This window comes from Equus przewalskii, chromosome 27, assembly GCF_037783145.1.
Source record: "Equus przewalskii isolate Varuska chromosome 27, EquPr2, whole genome shotgun sequence".
In the NCBI taxonomy this organism is placed as follows: domain Eukaryota; kingdom Metazoa; phylum Chordata; class Mammalia; order Perissodactyla; family Equidae; genus Equus; species Equus przewalskii.
The window spans coordinates 37,952,442-37,971,627 of record NC_091857.1 but is presented as its reverse complement, the minus strand read 5'-3'; the positions used below and the strand labels follow the sequence as shown (position 1 = coordinate 37,971,627).

Genomic DNA, 19,186 nt, shown 5'->3' with positions numbered 1-19,186 from the left:
TTCCTCCTGCCCTCACTACACCCCAACCCTCCTGCTCCAGAGTGGTCAAATCTGTCACAGGACAGAACATCTCAAGCTCATCAAAATAAGTGGGCGGGGGCGGGGGGGGGGTGGGGACAAAAAATGAGGGCTTTGAGCTTCAGCCCCCCTGCTGGATAGGGACAGGATTTTTTAAGAGGCAGCTCTGGAATCTAAGGACACTTCACGGTTGCCGGACGTTCAGAGCCAAAGAGAGAAGAGGGCCTTTATATGCCAGTGCTGACCCTGACGTCAGACAAGACACAGTTCCGCCCCACTTCCATCATCTGCTGTCTTCTCTCTCTCGGCAGAGCTGGGGACTGTGACAAACACCATGTCCAGCTCATTGTGGACACCCCATCCATGGTGAGCAAGGACCCAGACCTTACCTGAGTTACGACGTAGAATCCAAAGCTGTGGATGTTGTAGAAATACCCCAATCCAAACAGGGCAGTAAAGGCGCCGCTGGCCAGCATCCCGAAGGTTAGGTAATACCTGATAGGCAGGCGCTCCCCTATTATGCCACTGGGAAAACAGAAAGACAAATGTGAGAAAACAAACACACCCATCATGTAATGACCAGCAATTTCTTTCCGGATGTTTCCACGCTGTTCTCTGAGCTTTTAGAACTCTAAAGCACTATAATTTCCAGGAAGATTTTATCACAACTGTTTCCCAGTAGAGTATTGATTAACTAGAAATTGGCAACTGACGACAGCTTTTAAGACTTTTCATTTCTAGTAAAAGCACTAACTGTCAAATAATAAATTTCGAATTATGACTTACATATGATGGCTGTCCACTAAAAAACCAAAAACTTGTCCTGCTAGTTAATCTTGCTTTTATATAAGCAATATTCAGTAAATGTATACAGTATTTTAAAATTTCAACCATTAAACTATAGACAAACGTCACGAAAAGGGACCACTTGCGCCCTTGAGTAAGTCTGTTGGCCTTCGAGCTGTCCTTAAGTCACCCGCGTTAAGGCTCTGGGCTGGACGGGCTCTGCCGACCACCCCCGCTGCCACAGGCACTGCCATCTGGTTTAAAGAGAGCTTTTCTTTAGGGGAAGGTCGGAAAGCTGGAGGAAGAGCCCCTACGCCCCTCCTGAACGCAACGTGACTCAATAAAGAGCTGACCTCTTTGGAGAGCTTCCTCCCAGAGCTGGCTGGGGCTCAAGGAGACAAACGCGGGTTAGTGCCTGGTAGGCGGTGGGGCCTCAACGAAGCAGCGCTGGGGCGCCGGTGAGGATGAAACGTCCCCAGTTTCACGCTGGGGCACGTATCTGACAGGCTTCCAACACCGTCCAAGCACACGACCTACAGCCACAGGAAACAGACTCTCTACTGCCTGACAGGAAATGTCACTACGGAGCAACTTAACACTGTGACTTACTAGGCGAACAAACAACTGCAGAACAATCACAAATGATTGCAAGCCTTGTGGGTCAAAACTCTGTGGGTCTCATTTTCTCCCGCATGATCTTTCTAGGAGTCAGGTAAATATGAAAGGGGATGAAGAACGACACCTGCCTGCCGGGGAGCAGTCCTCTGGGAACCATCGCCAAAATGCCGGTCTTTCAATACACCAGAGAGCTCTTCCTTCTGGATTTACCAGACAAGAAAGATCTATCTAGTATCACACAAATGACCTTTTAAAATACGAAAGCAGAGGAAGTAATTTAAAATTATAAACAACATTCCGGTGAAGTTTTAAGCTGAGTAGAAACTGATCACATACAAATTCAAGAGCATTCCAGAGCAAAACGAGTTAACCACTTCAACCCGCTGACTTCAAAGACGAGGAAACACATCCCAGAGGGATGGCTGATCTGCCCAAGGTCACAGAACACACGGCAGAGTCAGACGGGCCTCCTGAGAGCTGGGGCCACCAGCCAGGGCTTTGAAATGTTCTCCTGTGCATGTCTTGCTTGTTATACGACGTTGGGTCCAAGTTTCATCTCTACTGAAAAGTTTTTAAAGAAAAGGCCTAACGGAATGGACGCCATCCCACATTATGTCAGACTCACACAGGTACTAAAGGCCACCCCACGCCTGCTTGAACCTGCCAGGAATGACCTGGGCTAATGAAGGTGCCCACCATACTGACTTATCTCATTTACTACACAAGCCATTTCACTAGCCATATGCCATGATGTCACCAGAAGGCCAGGCAAGGCAGCAGTGTACGCTCTTGCTAAGTCATGAGTATACTGTGGGTTTCACACTAGAATTGTGTAATAACCCTCATTGGCAAGTTGCATGAAAAGTTATCTCTGCCAACAAATAAGCAACAATAAAATCACTTTATTTAAACCAGGTTTCTTAACATCTTGAGCCGGGTAATGCTTTGTGGTGAGGGGCTGTCCTGTGTGCTGTAGCATGCTTAGCAGCATCCCTGGCCTCTGCCCACCAGATGCCAGGAGCACCTCCTTCTCCAACTGTGACAACCAAAGATGTCTCCAGACATTGCTGAATGTTTCCTAGGTAACAGAAAGCACTCCCAGCTGAGAACCACGTTTAAATACTGTTTCCTAGTAACTGAGAAAAACACATTCCAACCTTTGGGTCTTCTTACACTATAGATCATTGGTGTGCAGTAAGACTGCAGTCTTTAGAACTCGGGTGCCCCAGGCCCTGAGAAACCCAGGCTCACACCGCACTTCCCTTCAGTGGGGCTCGTGTTCTGCGGTGCACCACACGCTTCAGGCTTCGTATCGGCTATTATTCTCTCATTCATTCGGACAAGTTCCGCAGCACAACACAAGTAGGCAAATAGAGTAAAGCGGGAGCCATCCATTTCATCAGCAGAAGCTGCCTGACTGGGCACCAGCCACCCAGAAGGGCCCTGAGCCAGGGGGGCCCAGGTCCTGACGATGCCACACTCTGCGTGGTCTCAGGGAAGAAGCTAACATTTTCAGGGATCCCGGAGAGTCTCAAAGCTCTAAGGATCTCTGTCTCTGAAGAAAAGCCTCTTGGGCTAAAGGACTTAGTCCCTATAATGTTTTTAAACCTGGCTGGACTGCCACAATGCCAGTTTTAATCAGGCAGCCGCATGTCCCGTTACCCACAGAACACCCTCCACCTCCCGAGGTCAGCTCAGGAGGGGTCACAACCTCCTGTAGCAATGCTGGGAACCCACCGTGTCAGGCTCTGTTCCGAGCGTTCCACGTGAGTCTCTCCTTTACTCCTCCTTGCAATCCTACAAGGTAAGAACTATTTCCTCCATTTTGCAAAGGGGACACTGAGACCCAAAGAGGGATAGTATCTTGCCCAAAGCCACACAAGCAAGTGGTAGAGCCAGGATTCAAATCCCAGGAGGGTGTTTCTGGAGTCCACATCCCCAGTGGCCACACCACACAGCCTCTGTGCACCCAGGAGAGGTGCGTTTTTTGGGCTGAGCCGGGCATCCAGGTGGGCTTGCCCACATATACTGTGTAAACTGCTCTGACACTAGGCAGAATTAGTGATCTGGGATGTGAACACAGATGGCGGCCCCTGAAACCAGAGGAGAGGATGCGCTCTGCTGAGCATCACAGGGAGCTGCCAGTACCCTGTTCCTAAGTGACCACATCCCAGCAGGGTCATGGTGTGTCCTCAACATCAGGGCCACGAGGCCATCCACAACAGTCTGCCCTGATCAGCAAAGCTCCCAGGATGTCTAAATGTGCTGCATCACGGTCACACGCTGACCGACACAGCACCACACACACGCTGGCTTTCTCTTTATCCTCATCTCTGAGAAGAGACTGGAAGGTAGGCGACCTGCAGGTGGGCTGGTCTCACGCACTCCTGTGTCCTGCAGCACACTGGACACGCTCTGCACTGAGCGGGCCATAGCTGGCCAGGGTCTTGAGAAGGCACCCAGACCTACCTCAGGTACATGCCGATGGCGTAGGCGCAGAGGAAGGAGTAATCCAGGGCCCCGAGCAGCTGCTGGTAGTTGTCCCGATCTACACGGGGAAAATCACAGGAAAGGCGGAGACTGTCAGCTTTCACTAAATATCGGTTCGTGTTCTGGAACGGGGCAATAAAATACAAAACGCCTGCTCTCCAAGTGTGGGTGGTGGACTCAGAGGAGAAAGGGTGGTTCTGAATACAGAAAATACGGCAGCACATCTTCTGTTTGGCTTCTCGACAAAGGGAAATAAAGTCGCCACATTTTCAAATAATCACTAAATAAACAGGAGTAGCTAAAATCCCCATTGCTCACGGTGAGCATGTGGTTTACTCATTTTGCTTCATACGTCACACTAGCTTTCCTTCAGCCTCCCCCACCCCGCCCGCCGCCTAGGCCAGCCCCACACCACACCTCTGGGATTTCTCTCCTTTCCACCCACAGTGCATGCTCTGCCAGTCCCAACTTCCAGGCTTGACAACTACAGCCCACGAAGAGACTCTCTTCTCCGGTGGCAACACCTCGGCACACAGGCCCCGTGGAGGCAGAGGCAACTGAAGGGCGAAGAACTGATGGGACAGAGCTGTCCCTGGAGACGCAGTCACGTTCAAGAACATTGTCAGTGCTGCGCAAACTGGCAAGGCTGGAAGTCAGGCAACGCCAGCCCTGTCCCGGCACTCGCCAAATGTGCAGGAGCCCTGTGGGACGGCCCACTTCAGTAACTGGACAGCACGGTGGCTGATGGAGAACTCACCAAACGGGGCCCAGCCGCAGTCAGTCTCGTTGTCTGGGCGCTGGTGAGGGGGGACATCACTGGCTTTCTGGTTCTGGCTGTTGAATTCGACTTCGCCCTCATTCACAGCAGCACAGTACCTGTGGAGCTCACCCTGGACAGGCATGGGGAGGACAGAACCAGAGGGAGAGGATACCCTCAGGTGAGGCTCAGCGGGCGCCACGCAAGAGCAGCTGGCCCTCTCAATGGCCTTCCAAGGTGACGGCGTTCTCAGGGGAAGCAGGCACCATCCGGGGCAGTCTACATGACCCATGGAATGTCTGCCGTGAGTGCGGTTTCTCGGGCTCTCCTGAGCACACACACAGCACGTACAGGGCCATCTAAAGATGACTGACCACTCAGAGCAGCTGCACAGCTGAAAGCTGACTGCCTGTCATCCTCAGACCCCCCGCCCAGAATGGAAGAATGGATTTATTTTGCTAGATTTATACAACTGAATACTGCCCAGCAATACAAGATAGCAAGTTACAGGTCCACGCAACAATGAGGATGAATCTCACAAAATAAGCCAGACACAAAGCAGCACAAATGGTGGGACTCCATTTACGAAGTTCAAGAACAGGAAATGAGCCCACGGGAACAGTGACGAGAACTGCGGTTACCCGGAGGAGGGTTAGCGACCGGGCGCGGGGAGCCTCGGGGAGCCGGAAAGGGGCCAGACCTCAACCTAGGCAATCACTGCCTGGGTGAGCACGTAAATATTTGCCAGGGTAGACACTTAAGATCTGTGTACTATGTGCAAATCATACCTCAGTAAAATAGAAAGCTGAGGCAGAAGGCCACCAGCCCACCAAGCTCTCCAAGGAACCAGCAAGCAGGGCAGGAGACAGGCGCTCATCTGGGGGCGGGGCAGTGTGTGGCAGGGGAAGATAAGGTTCGGGAGCCCCATGACTGACTGATGGTGAGAGCCTGGGCGAGGTGCGCCCATCCCTGTCTCAGTGCCCTCACCTGTGGAACAGCTGTTGGGATCTGTGAGGCTGGACACCACGTCTTCAGCCTGCTGCTTGGGACAGGGTGGCCCACGAGAAATGGCAGGCAGTGCAGTGGGGCCTGGAGGCAAGCTTGTGGATGGGGAGGTCTGCCAGGGATGGGGAGGAGTGGGCAGAGGGGCTGTGCGCAGGCCTCCTCCTTAGGGCGCTCCTTAGGAAGAGGAGCTGACACTCCAGAAAAGCGCCACACGACAGCCGGGCCCCATCTTGTAATGCGGCAACCTGTATAACAGGTCACTTGTTCCATAACACACAGGAGGCCACAGACGGGACTCCACGCATCTGCCATAAAGCCTGGTGGCCACATGCATCCCCTCCCCAGATGGCCTCCCACTTCTCTCCTGCTGTGCGTTTTCTGGGTTTTTCGCTACAAGTGGTGCAGATGAACCAATCCATCAGGTGTGAGCGAGGGCAGAAAGGAGGTGTCCTCAAGACCAGGGAGGCAGCCCTCAGGGGCAGCAGGGTCCTGAAAGAGGTGTCCTTTAGTGAGCTGGACCCTAGAGAGGCCGAGGCCTGGAGGGCTGGCTGCGAGGAAAGCTGGCCGCGGAAGGAGCATCTACCCCAAGGTCAGGACACAGAGCAGGGGCAAGGAGTGTCCCCCGTCCAGCAGGTGGGGGGCAACCACAAGTGCTGTCCACCACCTTCGCTTTGTGCATCTCCGGTCTCTTCAGGCGGGAGCCGTCAAAGAGGCTGGTCACCTCTGAAAGGCTGCCCTTGTCAGGTCTCTGGTCAGCCTAGGATGGACACCTCTGGATTTTACATGGACACAGGCCACTGAGACCCGGGATGGCACGCAGGACTCAGCTGCTCTGTGGTTATGTGGCTCTGTCATCATCACTGGGCTGTTCGGCTATAATTTAAACATTGATCTAAGAAACTAGGCAAGGGCTCCGCTTTACAAATTCCAAGTAGCTATTTGCCAAATTGCTTTCCTCAGCAGGTCTCATCCTCCCCAGGCCGGGCTGGGTCATCTCGGATTGCTCAGGGGCCCTCCCCTGCTCCTGCCTGAGCCCAGCGCTCACCCACGTGGCTGTGACTACGACCTCAGGATGGAGCCCCGGGGAGGCCCACCGCCCTTCCTCTCCGTACGAAGCAGGCATTCTCAGCATCTCCTGCTCTCAGTTTCATGCCTGCCCCATCATCACCCTCGGAGGTCAGGCGTTTCTGCCCACCTTTCCTGCTGCTCCTCATGGAAGCCACGTGGGCCAGACCCTGAGGCTTCACCGATGCCATCCACCTTTAACCCAGAAAGCCTCAAGTGGGCGGGGAGGGAGCCAGTGAGCAGGGCTAGAGTGGGGTTTCTCCCGCACGCCTTACATGGAAGCAAGAGAAAAGGAATGCTGTAGACACTGTTTCAGATGGGATTTTCATGTCATCTTTCATCATCTAACATTCCCAGGGAGGAACCGTCCATGAGAAACAGAAAAGATTAGAAATGACCCCTTTTTGTTTCATAAATGAGCAGAAATGATTTTCTGTTTTGGTTGGTCCTGTGAGGAGAGGCGGCCTAGCATCCTGGCCAGGCACTTGGGCTCTGAGCTGGGATCCTGGTGGCACTGCTGGCTTCCAACCGTGGCCAAGTCACGTGAACTCCCTACCATCAGTTATGGAGCTGGTACAATCCGGCCTGTCCCAGAGCTGCTGTAAAGATCAACTACATGTGGAGAGAGCTCCTCTCCGGGTCCCCAGCCCTCGAAAGGGCTCAGTGACTGGCAGCTGTGAGTGTGGGAGTCCACCCGCACAGCGACTCCACTCAGCCCCTGCCCTCATTCGGCTCCTTTCTCTCCCCAGCCCTCCTCTTCCACGTTAGAAATGCAGTCTCCACCCCTCAACCTGTCGAAAGGCTGCACCAAAAGCAATACAAGATTATTACTCCGGCGTAAAGGGTTCTGAGGATAGCCAAATAGTCACGTGTTCGTTTTCCACAATGCTGCTATATTGTAATATTTCAATGAACTTTATTCCCAAAACCTGGTGTTTAATGGAAAATCAAGGATTAATGAAGCTAAGATGAACTGATCAGAAAACCCCCACAAGATTAACTAATTCTTATCACGAAAATCATTCAGGGGGAGCTAGACGTTTGCATTCATGAAAGCAGGCTCCTTTGCAAACGTTTTACACAAGTGCCTTTCAACAGGTAACATATAAAGTTAATCCACGTGTTACTCCAGGCAGTTATTAAAAGTCGATTAATCAAAAGAGTACCTGGCAACTGAGGAAAACGTTTGTGAAATGCCAAAGGAGGAAGAGCAGAATACAACATTCTAGGTACACGATCCTCACAATTATTTCAAAATGTCTAACACACAATGGAACAGCAACAACAAAATAAACAGCAAAACACCAGATGGATTGCAAGGTGGGGAGTGGGAGAAGACAGGTGTCGGCAGGCTGGAAGAAGAAAACAGCCATGAAGTCACAGGGCAATGTGTGCAGGGGAGGGGCGGAGCCAACAGTGGGACATGGGGCATTTGCACTCCTCTCCTATCCACAGGCTCCCTCTCCCATCTGAGCCCCTCTGCCAGCACTGGGCAGCAGAAGGGCATCCTTTGCACGATGGGCAGGCAGCTGGAGCAGGAACGTCCTTTCCAAAGCCCACACTGGAGCAGACTGAAGCTCCGTGAGTTCTACACTCGACAGATCCAGGCCGTCACTTAGGCACAAGTATCTTTTATACGAATGGACATTTAATGAAGACTCCGTTCCTTCAACTCGGAGCCTTGGCAACTTCACATTGAGAAACTCTCCTTTCATTCACTCATTCATTCCAAAAATAGGGGTTGGGGACCTCCTGGGCTCTCAGCTCTGCCTGGCCCTCAGGCTTCAGAGCCGCTGCTGCTTCTCTGTAACTGAGGCAGCCCAGGCGGGAATCTGCAAGGGGTGCAGAAGATGCCGAGAGGCGACCACAGGAAGGGCAGGATGGTCAGAGCCGGGGTGCAGGCCTCATCAGCAAACCCAGGAGAGGGTCGTGTCAGTTTCACGCCACCTCTCACGACACCTAGTGAGAGCTGAGTGTGTGCGCACATGTGCACGTGTGTGTACACACGTGTATACATAATCCATATGAACTGGATGTGTTTGGTAAACTTTCTATGGCTCATCAGGTTGTGTGGGTCCATTTATTTTAGCTCATCCTTTACACTCCTTTTATAAGGCTCTGGATTAAAACAACCCTCCAAAGCACTATCCAAAAGAAGTCCTAGAAGAGAAATGACAGTTTGGTGCCTGCTGTGGTCTAAATGTTTGTTTTCCCCAAATTCATATGTTGAAACCTACCCCCAAGGTGATGGCATTAGGAGGTGGGGCCTTTGGGAGGTGAGTGAAACCCTCATGAATGGGATTAGTGCCCTAATAAAAGGGACCCCGGAGAGCTCCCTCGACCCCTCCACCATGTGAGGACATAAGGCAGCGGCCATCTGCAAGCTGGAAGAGGGCCTTCACCAGAGCCCCACCATGCTGGCACCCAAGCTGGGCCTCCCAGCCTTCAAACTGGGAGTAACACGTTGCTGCTGTTTACAAGGCACGCAGCCTCTGGTATTTTGCTATAGCAGTGTGAGTGGATTGAGGCAGCACCCAGCAGGAAGATGAAAGAAGCTGTGCCCATTTACAAGAGCACGTGGATGTGGTCAGTTCGTCTGAGTCAATCACAAGTGCCACAGAAACGGAGCGAACGCCACAGGCACATGCGAACATTACCCACTCACAGGTACACCCAAATACCCAGGGATGCGTTCCCGTCACTGTTTGTTTCTGGAATCAATCTACAGTGACTTATGTACACCTTACGCTTACTCAAAATACCTCCTGCAAATCTTTCCGAATTGACTGGATTGGCTCTAATTAATTCTTTTTAAGTAGTTGCACATACCACAATGTGGATTTGCCATAATTTATTCAAACTTTCACCTGCTGATTACGTTCACATCATATCCAGCATTTTTTTTCCTTTCAAACAATGCTATGATAAAGATGCTTATGCAGACACTCCTAAGTACAGGCACTTTTATTTTTTTATTTAATTAATTAATTTATTTAAAGATTTTTTTTTCCTTTTTCTCCCCAATGCCCCCCCGGTACATAGTTGTATATTCTTCATTGCGGGTCCTTCTAGTTGTGGCATGTGGGACGCTGCCTCAGCATGGTTTGATGAGCAGTGCCATGTCCGAGCCCAGGATTTGAACCAACAAAACACTGGGCCGCCTGCAGCAGAGCGTGCGAACTTAACCACTCGGCCACAGAGCCAGCCCCCAGGCACTTTTATTTTTATGGGCGAAATCCCAGTCAAAGGACTGAAGGATGTGTATTTTTTTATTTCAACAGGTGTTACCACAATGCTTTCCAAAAGGCTGTAATACTCACGCTTCATGGAAAGTCTTTTCTCCCCAGCACTGCCAGCAACCGGGGCTCTTACTCTGTTAAGCGTTTGCCAGTTGGTGGGTATAAAGTGGTCTGCGGTCATTTTAGCTGCATTTGTGAATACTAGCAGGCTTGCACACAGTTCATCCAGTTCTTGGAAACTCAGAGCCCTTGTCTGGGAACCGCCTCTTTGTCCCCTGTCTCCCGTTCCTTTGGGTTTCCCAACTTCACACCCCTAAGATGGACATAATGTTCTTGGATTTTTAGTTTTTTACATTTAAATCTTTAATCCATGCATTTTTCATAAGCTAGGGATTCAACTTTACTCCTTTTGGGTGAGTAACTACCTGTGCTGGCAGCATTCATTAAGCAAGCTATACTTTGCCCAGCGCCTTTGCCAAACAGCCCCTTTTTCCTATTCTAGTCTACTAACCTCTTTGTCTATTCTTGTGCAATACCACAGGCTTCAAAAATGTTATCTTTTTCACACTTTTCTTGGTAATTAATTCTTGGACATTCTTTCATGTAAACTCTAAGATTATGTTATTTGATTGAAAAAGACACTGCTGAGATTTTCATTGGAGTTGCATTCTATATAACACAATACTGGGAACACTGGAACTTTCCAGATAGTAAGTTTCTCACCCAAAGCCACAGTATGCGCTTCCAGCTTTCCAGGCTGTGTTTTCCATCTGCCACTGAGGATTGTACAGCTTTCTTCTCAAAGGTCCTGTGTGTGGGGGGGGCTGGGCACCCCCACTCAGACCTGTCAATGTCACCATGCCCCCGGGCACAGGGCTCCTGCAGCTCAGACTCTGCCTGAGGACCTCCCTGCCTTCAGGTTTTTGCCCTGGCCCAGCCCCCAGCCTGGGGGAAGCGCCCCCAGAGGTGTCCCGCTGGCACGGCCCAGGCCCACCTGTCAGCCAGGCTCAGCTAGGAGGCTGCAGCTGGAGTAGGAGCAGCACTTGGACCCCACCTCCTCCCGGCCCTGTTTGCATCATCACCTCCCTCTTTTTCCTTTTTGCTATACTAAAATCAGAAAAGTATAATGTGTCAGCAGTGATTACAGGTAAGTCTGAACAGTTATGGTGGCCTAAATCTGACACGACACGTCACGCCACTCTACAAACGACATTAAAGAATGTGAATCACTTTATAATTCACAACCCCTCGTGATCAATTCCAGATAAGCAAATAATTCTCATTTTCTTTTGCTTATAATGTGCTAGGACATATGGGCTATAGATAATTCAAACTGTTCCTGGAATCAACAGCATCATCACTAACTACTTCTGGTTTTGTAAATAAGAGGCACTAAAGAGTGTGAAAACTTTGTAAGGCATTATAAAGTTTCAGTTACCCTTATTTACTTTATGTAGGGTGATACCCTTATCTGTCTTAAAAGACGAAGAACCCAGGATTTGACATAAGGCCAATGCGTATGCAGGCAGAGCTAAGGCACTCAGTCAGAAAAGCTGGGTGTGGCGCTGTGAATGTTCTCAGTACTCGACACACCAGAGATCTCACGGGAGAGAGGTTAAGAGCCGAGACCCCGGAGCCAGCCTGACCCACGCAGAATTCACCTGAGATGACACTGGCCCTGCAGGAAGGAATTAAGCTCCTGAGTCTCAGTTTCCTCATAAGGATACTCACAGGGCTGCTGTGAAGTTTACATTAAATAATGAGTGTGTGCACCCAAGGTGCCCTGGGGCTCGACCAGCGGCAGTTACTGCGACTTGTGAAATACTCAGACAAGAGCTGCCCATGAGATCTCCCCTTCAGTAAGCCCGAAGCCCCCTGCAGGGCAGCCAGGAGAGTGACCTGGAACAATGCTGCATCCCTTCCTGGCTAAGTGGGGACCCACGTGACCACCAGATGGAATCCAAGTGCCCCGCCACAGAGATCCTCCATGGCCAGCTCACCACGATGCTTGTGTCCCAGTACAGACCCTCCGCCCATCAGGCTGGCAACTTCATGGTGATGCCCCACCCTCCATCTAGGACTCTAGGCATTGGCCCCATCATCCAAACGCAGCCTTTCAGGATCAATCCTGAAACGCCAGGAAGGCTCCCTGACCACTACTGCTCCTTCAGTTCCATGGTGCTACTAAGGCCTCTGCAACAGCCTCTTCCATTTTATGACACGCCTTGTTCTTGAGCCATACGTGTATTTCCGTAACCAGGAAGACAAGAAGCAGTAGTGTTGAAATTTACCGTGGCTGGCCCTTGGTTCTGATTTTAGAGTCACGGGTAGAGTGGATTAAGGCCCACCACCTCTTCTCCTACTCTTACCTCTCTTTTGAAAACCACATTTTTAAAGGTCTCCAAACATTTCCATAGTCATTACAACTTGGTGAATCAAAAAAGTGAGAATTTTGCAAGCAACTTGAGGGGCATGGAAAATTCCTGCTTCCTAGGGGTCAAGGAGGACTTTCAGAAGCTTTTGAGTAAACGGATGACGATGTTTGACATCCCCTGGGAGTCACATCCACTGTCCACAGAAGCACGGCCTCAGGGCTGCCTCTCCCACCGGCCTGAGCGCTGGAGGGCAGCTGGGCAGCTGTCTGGCACGCAGCAACTGAGGGAGTGGAGGAAGCACCAGCACAAAGGCCAACAGCATTACAGACCTGGCTCTTCGTCCCTGCCAACGACTATAAAGTGAGGGAGGGGGCAATGGAGCTGTCAGTGAGCGATCTTTGGCACTGGACAATTTCCTTATTCTTTTGACAAGAAAGAGTCAAAAGCCATTCAAGCCTGTTGACAGTCTATAGGCAACGTGATGTAACTCCAAGGAGGGTTACAAGGCCATCTTGCTTTTTCCCAGCTTATAACTACTATACCTGACTGTCCGCTTTAACCTTCTTTACTCAAAGTCTACTTAAATGCCTGCTTAACAACTTCCTGCCACCCAAACTCAAACAGAAACCCAGTGTTCTAAGAACAACGGAGACCCACGACCACAGCCAGACGCAGCACCAAAACGCAATGATCGTAGAAGCAATTTGGGGAACAACTTAAGACTGAATATATTTGGAGAGAAAATCACACAGGATAGAACAAATATTTAACTAAGCTTTAGAAGTCTGGGACTATCAACTAATATGACTGAAAGTGTACCACCTCTGAAATGATAAATCCTGAAACATTTTAATCTCAGAAAAGAGAATCGAAAAACCAAAGGAGCAAAACAACTAGCTTCTAAACAATCCATTTTCTCCATTTATCTTACCACCCTCCCCCTCTCGCTCCCCTCAGATTGGCTTTTAAAGTAACTAGTTTCTTAGAGACATTACAGGCAGGGTATGAAATTGAGTGCTTTTTATACTTTCTTACCTTAACTATGCTGATAGGCTTTCGAGATAAGTGGAAACTTGCATACAGCAAAAATGTCAAAATAAAAATGAAGGCTCGGTACCTGAAACACAAAACAGTGGTAGGAGATGACATAAAATAACATAAGATGCATTAAGAATACGTTATAACCGTATTCTTAAATTTTCTTATGCTGTATGTTATTCATTCAGTCCTATATCAATTATCAATCCTATTTATAATGTCACTACAGTATTACGTTTAAAAAATTTGCCACTTTTGCTTTGTCCAAGTTGAAACTATTTAAAAAAAACTATAATCAAAGAGAAATTTGGGACTCAGAAGACGAACACGTGTTTACAAAGCAGTCAAAAAGGAATGATTATTTAGTTTGTAACAAAATAAACTCCAAGTGTCTTGTAAGCCTGGTATCCTGGGCATTTAAGATCATACTTTCTAATTTTTAGCTTCTATGCAACTTTTTAGGACACAAGGCAGAAATAGAAAGATTTCACAGACCTCAGTGAGAACAACTCAGTGACGCTGACAAACTATGCATAAGGCTGATGACATTAAACATACTGGCCCCAGCCCTGCTGCTCTCTTTGGTTTATGAGAAAAGCAGTTCAGGAGGAAGTACCGAAATGTACGGAAGACTGCAGAAAAGAAGTCTTTCCTGAAAAGATAAACGTTCATTCCAGGCTAAACGTTTGAACCACTCTATGGAACAACATTTCTTAGGGGAAGAAAACAGGTCAGGAGGAAAAACTACTTGGCAGGAGATGAAGAGCAGGGGCTCCCACCAGAAGGCAGCCCTCTGTGTCCTGAGGCCCGGCCCCCGACCCTGAAGGGCCAGCCTGTTCTGGCCTGGAAAGGCCAATGTCTTTCAGATGGTGTGCTGGCTCGGACCCATAATTACCTAAGACAGAGGCCCAGAGACAGAACAAAGAGGGGCACGCTCCACCTCCACAGAGGGGCCACAGCCCCTGGGGATGGCCAGTCATTCCAAGGCCCGATGGTGCCGGCAGCCCTCCTCCTGTCTCACGCCCACATTTTCAACGTTGCGATTGACTCCTGAAGGGTGGCTTTATGTGAATAACAGACTCCTTGGGGTGCCTGCCCCTCTGGCCACCAGGAAAGGTAGGGGTCAAATAAATATTTCCAGATTTTTGTTTTCAATAAAGCTATTTCAAGTGAGACAAAAGCATCGGTGGAACTGTGGGGCTCAGACCTATAGCTCTGGAGTGCCTGCCCCTCAGCGAAAGGGGCCACCACACGGCCTTGAGAGGCATTCACAGAGACTTGCTAAGGGAGCAGGCGGGGGGGCCCCCATGCTGTCCGCTTCATCACGGAAACACACACTGACCTATTTCTAGGACTCTTTGCTCTCAAGGCCATGCCAACAACCAGATAGGAGAGGAATGAAACTATAAAAAATGAGTGTAGGGGGCTGGCCCCGTGGCCGAGTGGTTAAGTTCGCGCGCTCCGCTGCAGGCGGCCCAGTGTTTCGTTGGTTCGAATCCTGGGCGCGGACATGGCACTGCTCATCAAACCACGCTGAGGCAGCATCCCACATGCCACAACTAGAAGGACCCACAACGAAGAACATACAACTATGTACTGGGGGGCTTTGGGGAGAAAAAGGAAAAAAATAAAATCTTTAAAAAAAAAAAAAATGAGTGTATAATTTACCCCAAAGAACAAAGAGCATGCAGGTACAGTGAATTAGTTACGGAAGTCCAGGCCCTTGCCCCCATGTTTCTGAAAGTCACCCGTTTTGGTAGGGGAGGGAGGTCTCTCCAGTCCTCGCTCGAAGCCCTCTGTTGTCCCACGCGCTGCTCCTGTGCACTAGCAAGGAGGCTTCTAGGCCACTGGAACTTTATGAGCCCTCAATACCCAAACCTCCAGCCCAGGGCTAGACTTGCTGTCACTTACATCCCCACTGGTGGTAATTTACTAGGACAGGTGCAGCCTAGAGGGGACCTGCTCTGCCCCCATTTGGGGACAGGGCTCCTTTTCCAGTCTCCACAAGGAACATGAAAAAGTTCTCAGACTCTACCTCTGGCATGGCCCAAATGGAGTCAGAGAAGAATCGGAAACCCTTAAGGATACTACATGCCACTAGCTTACAGGTGTGTTATCAAGCAGGAGAATCTGAATTTCACACTCAGCCAGCGAAGAAGAACTTTGAGAGAGCGGCTCTACTTAAATAGACTTTGGGTTCACGCTCTACTCTCTACCCAGACATAAACAGACAGAATGTTCTATTTATAAATGTCCTATTTTTATTAAGTATATTAATATATTTATTAAATAGAATAACTAAACCCAGAAATAAAGAGCTCCTCTGTATGTCCAGTTAAGGTCTGAAGAGCCCTGGGGCCCTGAGACACCTGCATTCCAAGGCTGTCATGTGTCCAGCTTATTGGAACCTAGCGGCCATCCCTGGGCCAACGGTCTCCATTTGTGGGCCTCTGTCCTCCATCCCTGGGCTGCTGCCTCCTTCCCTGGGAGGCTGCCTCCTTCCCTGGGCTGCTGCCTCCTTCCCTGGGCTGCTGCCTCCATCCCTGGGTGGCTGCCTCCACCCCTAGGCTTCTGCCTCCTTCCCTGGGCGGCTGCCTCCATCCCTGGGCTGCTGCCTCCTTCCCTGGGCTGCTGCCTCCTTCCCTGGGCTGCTGCCTCCTTCCCTGGGCTGCTGCCTCCATCCCTGGGCTGCTGCCTCCTTCCCTGGGCTGCTGCCTCCTTCCCTGGGCTGCTGCCTCCATCCCTGGGCTGCTGCCTCCTTCCCTGGGCTGCTGCCTCCTTCCCTGGGCTGCTGCCTCCATCCCTAGGCCTCTGCCTCCTTCCTTGGGCTGCCGCCTCCTTCCTTGGGCTGCTGCCTCCATCCCTGGGCAGCTGCCTCCGTCCCTGGGCCTCTGCCTCCATCCCTGGGCCCTGGCCTCCTCCCCTAACTGGCAGTTCTGCATGTAGTGCTCACCACCCTGACCTGGTGGGGCGAAGGTAGTTCCCAGGACTGCCTCTGGTTGGGGGATGCTGAGCTGGAGCACATGCTCAGGGATGCCCCATGAACACCGAGCCACAGAGCTGAGCAGCACTTCCCTCTGGACATTTTCAGTTCAGTTTTGTGTGGAAACAAAACACCTTGATGAGTCAGCCCCTTTGGGAGGGGTAACTGCCTGCAGGTTAGCAGGGTTATCTGAGAGAAGCTGTCCTGCCGAATCAGGGCAAAGGGTCAACCTACAGTGCAGACTGGAATTTTCCTAGCCAGAATATATGTCTCCCTAAGAGGAGCCCCTATCTTTTATTTAGCCAGTGTCAGGCCAGCTCTGCTTCCTCTATTTCCAAATCCGTCCTTCCTCCCTCACTTTGCTCATCTTATCCCCATAGCACTCGGGGGAGGGGAAGAGCCAACAGCTGGAGACCGGGCTTCCCTCTCCAGAAGGTCTGGCCACAGCCCCCGCTGGTCACTTTGGAACCACAGCAGCTGCCTCTAGGACTGGTGCCTTCCTAGTGGCCGTCTCGAAATGCCTGTCCCGGAGAGTGAGCAGACATTTTACTGCTGCAGGACTGTCCTGGGTTACGGGACTAGAGTCCTAAACAACCCCCCGGAAGTCCCTTCTCATTCTGGAACTCTACCCTCATTTTCTTTCTTCCCCTATCATTCATGAAGCAAGGATCCTGGATGATATTTGTTTCCTTTTATCCATCTTGTACTGGGTTGAATATTGTCTGCCCAAAATTCATGTCCCCCCAAACCTGAGAACGTTATCTTATTTGGAAGTAGAGTCTCGCAGATGAATTAGTTGAGCTCACACTGAACTCATATATGACCTCAAGTCCAATGAGATCCTACATCCAATGACATGTCCTTATAAAAAGCCATGTGAAGACTCAGAGACAGACAGGGAGGAAGACCATGTGATGATGGAGGCAGAGCAAGACAAAGAATGCCAAGGAATGCCAGCAGCCACCAGAAGCTAGAAGAGGCGAGAAAGGCCCCTTGCCTGGAGCCTTCAGAGAGCATGGCCCTGCCCACACCTTGAGCTCAGACTCTGGGCCTCCAGCACCACCAGAGAGAAACGTCTGTAGCCACCCAGTTTGTGGTACTTTGTTACAGCAGCCCCAGGAAACTAATACAATCCAATACTTTTTGTCTTGTGTTACATGTAGGCTTGTGAGTATTAAATAAACACAATTAAAAATGAACTATCTGATCTTTCATTCATCAGTGTTCCACTAACTTTTTTTTTTAAAGATTGGCCCTGAGCCAGCATCTGTTGCCAAACATCCTTTTTTTTTTTTTCCTTTCTCCCTAAAGCCCCCCATTGCCTGGTTGTATATTCTACTTGTAGGTCCTTCCAGCTTTGCTATGTGGGATGCCACCTCAGCATGGCCTGATGAGCAGTGTTAGGTCCACAGCCAGGATCTGAACCAGTGAAACCCTGGGCCGCCGAAGCAGCGTGCATGAACACTTGGCCATGTGGCCGGCCCGCCACTTACTTTTCATAGGTACGTCTAACTGCAGCATTCTTGGCATCTACCAATATCGTAAGGATAGGGTTTGGGTTAACCCCAAGTTACCAGCAAAAGAAGCCTGTCTGGGCAATGACAGCACAGGACAGCTGTGCACCTGCAAAGCTCCCTTAGAAACACTCTTGAATATCACACATGTTCCCAGATGAACAGCAGTCAGCTCCCAGCTAGAGACTCAAGACAGAGTATCTGTTGCCTTGTTTGACTGTTATTTATCTCAGTCATATGCAAATAAGGAATAAACAAATGTTTTAGATGAGAGTTACTGAGTAGTATGATTTGGCATAGAAATTAGTCCAAAGACATCCTTAAATTTAGCAACAATGAAACCACACACAGCTGTGACGTGGGCCCTTTTCAGAGCATCCTAGGGGAGGCAGACGGTGTCAGTGACATTAGCGCTGATAAGTTGGTTAAGGTGCCATCTGCCAGATTGTCCCCTCAGTGAAGCTACAATTTTTCCCTCTCAGTAACTAACCAGGAACTTGTGGGGACATGGAGACTATGTGGAAACCCTCCAGGTTTCCCCCAATAGTGGGTGTCCTTTGACGATCCTCTCCTGAAATCAGCACTCCTCTGACGGCCTCAGAAGGCCGTGTTTCCACTGAGCACTCCTGCCCTGCTTGGCAGCTGGCACCGACTGTGGGGAAGAGCTCTCCTTTCTCCCATTTACGCATTTAGTTAATTAGAGCAGCGTGGACTCACTGCATTCTTATTTATTCAATAGGCTATAACTCATTTCCAGTATTGTTTATTTTAAGTCTCACATCCTCCCAGATTTGGCCAGTGACAACGCCTTCATCTTTAAGCACTTCCTTATTTTCTGGCACAGGATATTCCAGGCTCATCTCACCTTCCCTGCCCCAGTCCTGAGATCAGCCCAGTCTCCAAGGACGCAGGGCCCCTGCAGTGGGAAACGGCACCTGGAAACCAAGATCTGGCCCCAGGTGTGCTTGCTGCTGCTGGGCTGCTGCTGCTCTCAGGGCCTCTCAGTGGGGGGGGATGGGCATCTGACACACATATCACACCCACACACCCCCCACATATATCTCTTCTGCGTTTCTCTCTAGTTTTTGAAGACATCTTTAATTCCAATCTAACACCATATGATTCATTCAGTGTCATGTTGCCCCCCCCCCCCCCCCCAATATCTGTAATCCCTTCACCATCAGTGAGAAGCTGCCTCCCTTCTCGGGTATTCCTGACAAAAATGCATAATCTGAATCTAACATGAGGAAATACGAGACACACCCAAAACAAGGGACAGTCTATAAAAGAAACGGCTT

General features: G+C 50.2%; 1 protein-coding gene across 21 annotated transcripts in view; it reads right to left on the bottom strand.

Moving 5' to 3' along the window:
* SLC37A1 (solute carrier family 37 member 1) overlaps positions 1–19,186 on the bottom strand; it is a 79,802-nt gene that overhangs the window by 39,466 nt on the left and 21,150 nt on the right. For all 21 annotated transcript variants that reach the window (XM_070597301.1, XM_070597299.1, XM_008535282.2 and 18 more), the window contains 4 exons: positions 13,389–13,470; positions 4,670–4,802; positions 3,892–3,970; positions 408–543 (listed from right to left, as the gene is read on the bottom strand). In XM_070597301.1, the coding sequence (XP_070453402.1) occupies positions 408–543; positions 3,892–3,970; positions 4,670–4,802; positions 13,389–13,470 (430 nt within the window). The remainder of the gene's footprint in view (positions 1–407; positions 544–3,891; positions 3,971–4,669; positions 4,803–13,388; positions 13,471–19,186) is intronic.